The sequence below is a fragment of the Aquarana catesbeiana genome, linkage group LG04, assembly GCF_042186555.1.
Source record: "Aquarana catesbeiana isolate 2022-GZ linkage group LG04, ASM4218655v1, whole genome shotgun sequence".
Lineage (NCBI taxonomy): Eukaryota > Metazoa > Chordata > Amphibia > Anura > Ranidae > Aquarana > Aquarana catesbeiana.
The window spans coordinates 676,857,065-676,865,832 of NC_133327.1; the positions used below are offsets into that span (position 1 = coordinate 676,857,065).

Below are 8,768 nucleotides of genomic sequence, written 5' to 3' on the forward strand. Positions count from 1 at the left end.
GAGTTTTCAGGGTTCGCCTATAGACAGCTAGAGTAGGAGATAGCTGAATAGACTGAGGTAGTGAGTTCCAGAGGATGGGAGATGCTCTGCAGAAGTCCTGGAGATGAGCATGGGAGGAGGTGACAAGAGAGCTTGAGAGCAGGAGGTCTGTGTTAATGGTCCCAGAAAGGCTAAGATAGTTGCAGAAAAGTCTGCCTTGGTCAGATAGGCTGCCTGTTACATGCCTGAGATAGAACTACAGTCAAAGGCAGAGACCGGTATTATGTCCTGCTCCGGTGCAAGGGAAGTGTTGTCACTCTGAGTGGTCTAAGTGTTCTGCAGGCTTTCACCAGAGCAAATGTTTGCCTGAACTTTTGCTGCAGTTGCTAGGCATCAATACATCTATGAAAATGCCAGCTGGCGTATGGGCAAAAGGAACAATATACAAAACCATCCACAACTGTGTTTAGAGCTTTATCTTCAACTTCATCTCAATATACTGTATCATCCACTTTGCTCACCCCAAGATCTCCTGTTATGTAGCTCCCTCGTCATCTCCATGACTTCTCCAGAGCCTCTCCCATCCTCTGGAACTTTCTTCCCTGAATCTGTCCAGCCATCTCATACTCGGTCCATCTCTTCAGAGAAGCCCATGCCATCTATACCTGAAAACTGTACTTTTACTTTCTCCATCAGCTCCATCAGCTCATCCCTCAAACTAATACCTTCTGCATCATCTGCCCTTCCTGTTTAGATGGTAAGCTCCCATGAGCAGTGCTCTCCTAACCCTATATTGTCTCTCTCTATATTGTAAAGTGATGTGCAAACTATTGGCGCTACATATCCTCAATAATAATAATCCCAAGGGTGTTCAGTAGGGTTGAGGTCAGGGTTTTTGCAGGGCACTTGAATTACTCAACAACAAACAGGTCACACCACACATACAGTATATCCACCTAAAGACTGCAATACGTACATTTACATGGGCTCTTCAAGTGGTTATGCAGAGATGATGCTTGCAGCTACAGGCATCATCCTGGTGTTGTTTTTTTTCAGCCAGCGGCCGGCTTTTAAGTAAAGGCCATCATAGTGGCTAATTAGCTGCTGGATTTCTTTCACAGGGAGGGTCACCCCAATCCCCCCCACCCTCCAGTGCCTCTCCAGACTCTTGCGTCCCACCAGCAAGTCAAGAATGAAACCAGCGGTCCTGTGCCAGCTTACCATAGAGCTGATCAGGTATCGGAACATCCCCGATCATGGGCGTGACAAGGATTTTGTCACTTCCAGTTTCCCCAGATGTCAACAAAGTTATTTTTGGCTTTGAAAATCATTTGATCACACCAATCTTGTGTCATTTCCCTCTTCTGCTCCCCTCCGGTGCCTCTCCAGGCTCTGCCGTCCCACCACAAAGAGCCCAGAATGAAGCTGGTGGGTCTGACAGCTTACCATAAAGCTGATGGGGGACCGGAATGTCCCCCATCATCTCTATGGTATAGGAAACCAGAAGCAATGAGGATTTTGCCACTTCCGGTTTTCCCAGATGTCAGCAAAGCCATTTTTGGCTTTGGAAAGCATTTTTTATACCGATCTTGGTGTGAGCAGATGCTTTTTTTTTTTTTTTATAAATCTTTATTTGTGAAAGACAGGGTATTACATTGCAAGATAATAAGAAAAAAAAAAAACATTTGCCAAAGGTGATGTCAGCAAGTAATACACCAATCATTTCTTTTTTTGTTTTTCACACGAAAAGAAAAGAATATGAAAACATGAATGATAAATAGTCACAATTATATTTTGATGCAGCTAAAGTTAGAAAAAGAGCAATTATCAGGTACCGGGTCAGCGAGATAGTCTCAACTTGTTTACCGGGCTAGAGAGACTCAGCCCGTCTTACTATCCGCTGAGTATGAGCCATATCTGTCCTCCCAAGAGGGGTTCTTGTGCGTAGTAAATTTGGCAAGCTTCCTGTACAACACTTAAATTATGGACTATTGTATAAGGATAAGGGATGGATCAGGTGGGTGCGCGTGGGAGGAGGGGGGTGAACTCGCGCCTCCAGCTAACCTCTCCCCACAAGTGCTGTCGCCGCCATTGCCAGTAAGGGAACCCGGCAGCGAAGCCTTGCGGGTTCACAGCCGGGTCCCTACTGTGCATTGCGCGAAGTGCACCGCTCTCTCTTACTGGCCCGGCAGCAGGGGAAGTAGAAGGAAGGAGGAGGGGGCCGGACTTCTGGCGTACCTCACCACAGGGAGGTCCGACAGAAGTGGGGACAGGGTACCTGTCAAAAACAGGTACCCGCTCCCCCCTGAAAGGTGCTTAATGTGGCACCGGAAGGGGGGAGAAATCAGATAAGCGGAAGTTCCATTTTTGTGTGGAACTCTGTTTGTTTTAGGACCCTTTCACACTACCGCGACTTCAAAGTCGTGCGATTTTGTCGCAATTTTACTGCGATTTTGTCACGATTTCAGGGAATGCCTGTGTAGACTTGAGGTCTATGGACCTCAACTCACACCAAAGTCAGACCAAAGTAGTGCGGAGACTACTTTGAAGTCAGTGCGACTTGAAGTCGCACAGATATGAATGGTACTCTTTGGAAATCATAGGGTATGACTTGACATGTGATTTTGCAGTCCCAAGTCGCAGGACAAGTCGCACAAGTGTGAAAGGGGCCTTAGGCTGCATTCACACCTGAGTGTTTCAAAGTACCGCGTTTTTAACCACGATTTTACAGTGATTTTGCTGCGTTTTTACCGTGATTTTGCCGCAATTTTGTTCAGGTCACCAATGTAAAAGGCAGGAAAACACCTGTAATGTGCCCCAAAGAAGCTCATGTTCTTTTTTGAGCTTAGGACGTTTGTCAGGCGTTTTGCTTCAGGTATGTGGAAATGTAAAAAAAGAATGAAAAACAGTGATAATAAAACACTGACAACTCAAATCTACAACATTCTGAGTCCCATCACTGAATAAATAAAAGAACAAGTCCCAGGTAGGTCAGTCCAAACTGAAGATGAGATCCACACCGGCGGAATAGTTGTTCTCATATGGTGGGTTGAGTATGTATAACATCCAATGTAAGATAAGATTGAATACTCTTACCGGAAACAATGGACCTAGATGTCAGCGACACCAGGTCAATCAAGCATGGATATCAGGATCATTGGATCCACAGGAACGCTTCAAGAGGTCCAGACGGGTCCAGGGATCGATCAATGAAGTCTCGAAGATGCCACCAGCCACCGAGAAGTTGTTGACCAGGAGGAAAGGCCAAAAAAAACTCACATCCAAGGAGGTTTGTAAAGAAAAAAGGGCTTGTACTGCAGCCTGCTCAGATCCTGTAGATGCAAAAGTTTAGGAACCCCTAACAATTTCCATGATTGTCATTTATAAATATTTGGGTGTTTGGATCAGCAATTTCATTTTGATCTATCAAATAACTGAAGGACACAGTAATATTTCAGTAATGAAATGAGGTTTATTGGATTAACATAAAATGCGCAATATGCATCAAAACGAAATTAGACAGGTGCATAAATTTGGGCTCCCAACAGAAAAATCACATCAATATTTAATAGAGCCTCCTTTAGCAGAAATAACAGTCTCTAGACGCTTCCTATAGCCTGTAATGAGTGTCTGGATTCTGGATGAATGTATTTTGGACCATTCCTCCTTACAAACATCTCCAGTTCAGTTATGCCGCGTACACACGGTCGGACTTTTCGTCTACAAAAGTCCAACGGACGCTGACGGACTAAAGCTGGCTGGTAATCCGATCGTGTGTGGGCTTCTCCGGACTTTCAACTGACTTTTTTAGCCTCAAATCCGACGGACTTTAGATTTGAAACATGCTTCAAATCTTTACGTCGTAAGTACGACGGACCCCGAAATCCGCTCGTCTGTGTGCTAGTCCGATGGACAAAAACCCATGCTAGGGCAGCTATTGGCTACTGGCTATGAACTTCCTTATTTTAGTCCGGTGTACGTCATCACGTACGAATCCGTCGGACTTTTGTGTGGTCGTGTGTAGGCAAGTCCGTTCGTAAGAAAGTCTGCCGCAAGTCCGCCGAAGGTACGTCGGAAGTATGTCGGACAGGCTGTCGGACTTTTGTAGACGAAAAGTCCGACCGTGTGTACGCGGCATTAGGTTTGATGGTTGCCGAGCATTGACAGCCCGCTCCAAATCACCCCACAGATGTTCAATGATATTCAGGTCTGGGGACTGGGATGGCCATTCCAGAACATTGTACTTGTTCCTCTGCATAAATGCCCGAGTAGATTTTGAGCAGTGTTTTGGGTCGTTGTCTTGTTGAAATATCTAGCCCTGGTGTAACTTCAACTTTGTGACTGATTCCTCAACATTATTCTCAAGAATCTACTGGTATTGAATGGAATCCATGTGACCCTCAACTTTAACCAGATTCCAGTACCGGCACTGGCCACACAGCCCCACAGCCTGATGGAACCTCCACCAAATTTTACTGTGGGCAGCATGTGTTTTTTTTGGAATGCTGTGTTCTTTCGTCGCGATGCATAACGCCCCATGTTAGGACCAAATAATTCAATCTTTGTTTTATCAGTCCACAGCACCTTATTCCAAAATGAAGCTTAGACATCAAAAGAAATTCTGGACAGCCGCACTCCAGAAAATAAGTTAGCCTTTTATTCAATGATATGTCATCCAAAATACAGGTCACAGCAAAGTGGAACAAAGCTTACGCGTTTCACACTATGAGGAGTGCTTGGTCATAGCTTAGCTTAGTCAGCTATGACTAAGCACTCCTCATAGTGTGAAACGCGCAAGCTTTGTTCCACTTTTGCTGTGACCTGTATTTTGGATGACATTTCATTGAATAAAAGGTTAACTTATTTTCTGGAGTGCGGCTGTCCAGAATTTCTTTTGATGTCTAAACTATCATGGCATTGCCAGCACCTGGACTTCTAGGCTGAAGGGAAAACTCTTTACTTTGATTCGACCCACCTGGAGCGGTGACGCTTCCTCTCTATCCAAAATTAAGCTGGCTCGTCCATATGTGCTTTAGCATACCTCAAGCGACTCCGTTTGTGGCGTGTGTGCAGAAAAGGCTTCTTTCGCATCACTCTCCCATACAACTTCTCCCTGTGCAAAGTGCGCTGAATTGTTGAAGGATGCACAGTGACACCATCTGCAGCAAGTTGATGTTGTAGGTGTTTGGAGGTGGTTGTTTTTGACCGTTCTCACCGTCCTTCGCCTTTGCCTCTCCAATATTTTATGCGGCCTGCCACTTCTGGCCTTAACAAGAACTGTGCCTGTGGTCTTCCATCTCCTCACTATGTTCCTCACAGTGGACACTGACAGCTTATATCTCTGCGATAACTTTTTGGAGCCTTCCCCTAAACCATAATGTAGAACAATCTTTGTTTTCAGGTCATTTGAGAGTTGTTTTGAGGCCCCCATGTTGCCACTTTTCAGAGGAGAGTCAAAGAGAACAACAACTTGCAATTGGCCACCTTAAATACCCTTTCTCTCATGATTGGATGCACCTGTCTATGAAGTTCAAGGCTTAATGAGCTCACCAAACCAATTGTGTGTTCCAATTAATCAGTGCTAAGTAATTACAGGTATTCAAATCAACAAAATGACAAGGGTGCCAAAATTTATGCACCTGTCTAATTTCGTTTTGATGCATATTGCGCATTTTCCGTTAATCCAATAAACCTCATTTCACTACTGAAATATTACTGTGTCCTTCAGTTATTTGATAAATCAAAATGAAATTGCTGATCCAAACACCTAAATATTTATAAATGACAATCATGGAAATTGTATGGGGTTCCTAAACTTTTGAATACAACTGTATCTCCTTGGATGTGAGTTTTTTTTTTGGCTTTTCCTCCTGGTCAACAACTTCTCGGTGGCTGGTGTCGTCATGGAGACTTCATTGATCGATCCCTGGACCCGTCTGGACCTCTTGGAACGTTCCTGTGGATCAGATGATCCTGATATCCATGCCTGATTGACCTGGTGTCGCTGACATCCCGGTCCATTGTTTCCGGTAAGAGTATTCAATCTTATCTTACATTGGATGTTATACATACTCAACCCACCATCTGTTTCCATATGAGAACAACTATTCCGCCTGTGTGGACCTCATCTTCTGTTTGGACTGACCTACTTGTTCTTTTATTTATTCACTGATGGGACTCAGGATGTTGTAGATTTGAGTTGTCAGTGTTTTATCATCACTGTTTTTCATTCTTTAGCGCTACATTTCCACATCCCTTTATCTTATGAATTTTTGTCACATTCGTATGTAGCAGCTGCATTTGTTCATTCTCTCACTGGTTAGCGCAATCATTTCTCACACTTTGTTTTGCTTCAGGTGACAAAACGCTCAGATGTGAACAGATGCCATTGAAATTAATGGGATTTTGCTTTTTGGGCTTTTTTCTGGTGTTTTATGAGCGTTTTATGAGCTGAAAACGCTCAGGTGTGAATGCAGCCTAAAGATAAAAAAACCTTCTGCCTTTACCACCACTTTGAGGCTGTGTTCACACCATTGGGAATTGGATGCGGGTTTCCCTGTATTCCAATTTGGGTAGTAGGAGAGTGTGACCGGCTCATAATGGAGCTGGTTCACACATCTCCGGAGCAGCTCCGGTGTGGATCGCACAGGAATCCTGTGCGTATTTTGGGTCCATTTCAGGTCCAAATTCAGCCAAAAATTCGGGCTGAAATCGGACCTGAACCGGTGAATGGAGATGCGCCGGACCCCCTGCTGTGAGCCGCTTTGTTCCTCAGTGTGAACCTAGCCCAAAAGAAAAAAAGGAACTGAATGCTGTACCTAGAGTTGGCTTCAATTTGTTAGTGTATCTAAATCTGCTAGTCCAGCTAAACACCACCCCCTTTGACTGACGATGCTTCTATTCCAAGGTATCTCTGTTGCTTAGGATGTGCTTTGAATATTTCCTGTTCTCCACCCACAGGGACTCAGAGGTGCTGAATACTGCCGATATCCCACTCACAGACCTGGCACCGAGAAGCACTGGGTGACCCAGAGACCAGAGGAGGGCGCACTCATCCAGATCTGTAAATGTGGACTTTTCCTCTGACCTGCCTCTAGGCATTTACCATGAGTGTGGTGTACTGGGGATTAGACATGTGCACTGCAGAAAAATTTGTTCGTTTTCGTGTTTGTTTCAATCATTTTTATTATTCGTTTTTCGGGTCTTTCGTTATGACCGAAATTCGTTATTTCTAATAAATTCGTAACTTCGACAAAATTTGTAAATTCTAAACTACGAAAATACGAAAATTCGGAAATTTGCAAATTTAGAAATTCGAAAATTAAGAAAGAAAATCCGAAAATTCAAAAGAACGAAAATCCGAAAGAACGAAAATTTGAAAAACTGAAAATTCAAAAATCCGAAATAATAACTAACTAACTAATAATAGCTAACTATTAAATTATAGCTATTGGGATTTCCTTTCAAATTTGTCTGTTAGTGAACGTAACTAAATATGAATTTATCCGAAGTTACAAATTATCCGAAATGATAAATGCTGCATTTAAGCAAATATAACGTAACAAATTAATAAAAATAAATAATAATAAAACGTTATTATTATTAATAATTTATTACGTTCCATTCGTTTAGATGAGGCATTTGTTACGTTCACTAACAGCCAAATTTGAAAGGAAATTCCAAGACCTATAATTTAATAGTTAGTTATTTATTATTTCAGATTTTCACATTTTTGGGTTTTCCGATTTTCGGATTTTCGTTCTTTTGAATTTTCGGATTTTCGTTCTTATTTTCGAATTTCGGAATTTACGATTTTTCGAATTTTCGAATTTCAGAAAAATTAGTTAAACGGGTATTCGTTAATTCTAATATTTACAAATTAACGAATTTGTCGAAAAACTAATTCGGAATGAAACGAATTGCACATGTCGACTGGGGACCTATATGTCATATACAGGTGGAGCATTCCTGTTTATGTGCAAAAAAATGTATATATTGCAGCTTACCAGGCCTCATATTTGGTGGCTGCATTTTTTTTTTTTCTCAGAATTTTTTTTCATTATTTTTAAAGTTGTGATCCTGCCAGTAACACTCCTCTTGTCCTAGGATGATAACGCTCACTCACTGTACCGTGTTGTGCTTATTAAGGAACGTTCTCCTGCACAGTATTTATGATTAGGTAATTTTTTAACAATGATATTTTTAAGATACAGATTCAATCTATTATGACCACAGTCTAAAAATATGAAATTTATTCACCAGACATGTAATCATACAAAATAGTTAAATATATTGGTTGACATAAACAAACGTTACATAAAATTAAAATACTGATTGCGTTACATAAAATCTTGAATATCCATAGAAACACCCGCTAAATTGGAGTGTAGTACCTTTGATGTGATACAATAGTGATAAACTTTCCTGTAGAATCAATAACCTTGTAAAATGACAATTAGACAGAACGTCTATATATCACAAATTCAAATATGTGTTGAAAATTGAATCTTTAGAGAAAAATCTACAAGGCGGTTATTGATTCGGGAGAAAAAATTATCAATTGTAAAATACTCAATGAATCAATATTTAAGAGAACACAAATGAATATAAGATAAAATCAACACGACATAATTACCCATTCCAAAACAGCTACTGGTCTGAATTGCTGGTTACCAGAGTTTTTAGAATGGCTGCCGTGGCTTTCAAGATGGATACTCTTAAAGAGGAATTACTTCTTGCGACCTCCGAGTTCCAAAGCATAAGGTGTTCAGGAATCTCCATGAATGTAA

The 8,768-nt window shown here is 41.9% G+C and overlaps 1 protein-coding gene across 1 annotated transcript in view; it reads left to right on the forward strand.

Annotated features, from left to right (window-relative positions):
* The window catches only part of LOC141141014 (solute carrier family 22 member 7-like), a 31,846-nt gene extending 24,618 nt beyond the window's left edge, over positions 1 to 7,228 (forward strand). The window contains exon 10 of the mRNA XM_073628663.1: positions 6,940 to 7,228. Within this exon, the coding sequence (XP_073484764.1) occupies positions 6,940 to 7,006 (67 nt within the window). The 3' untranslated portion in view covers positions 7,007 to 7,228. The remainder of the gene's footprint in view (positions 1 to 6,939) is intronic.
* Positions 7,229 to 8,768: the final 1,540 nt, after the last annotated feature.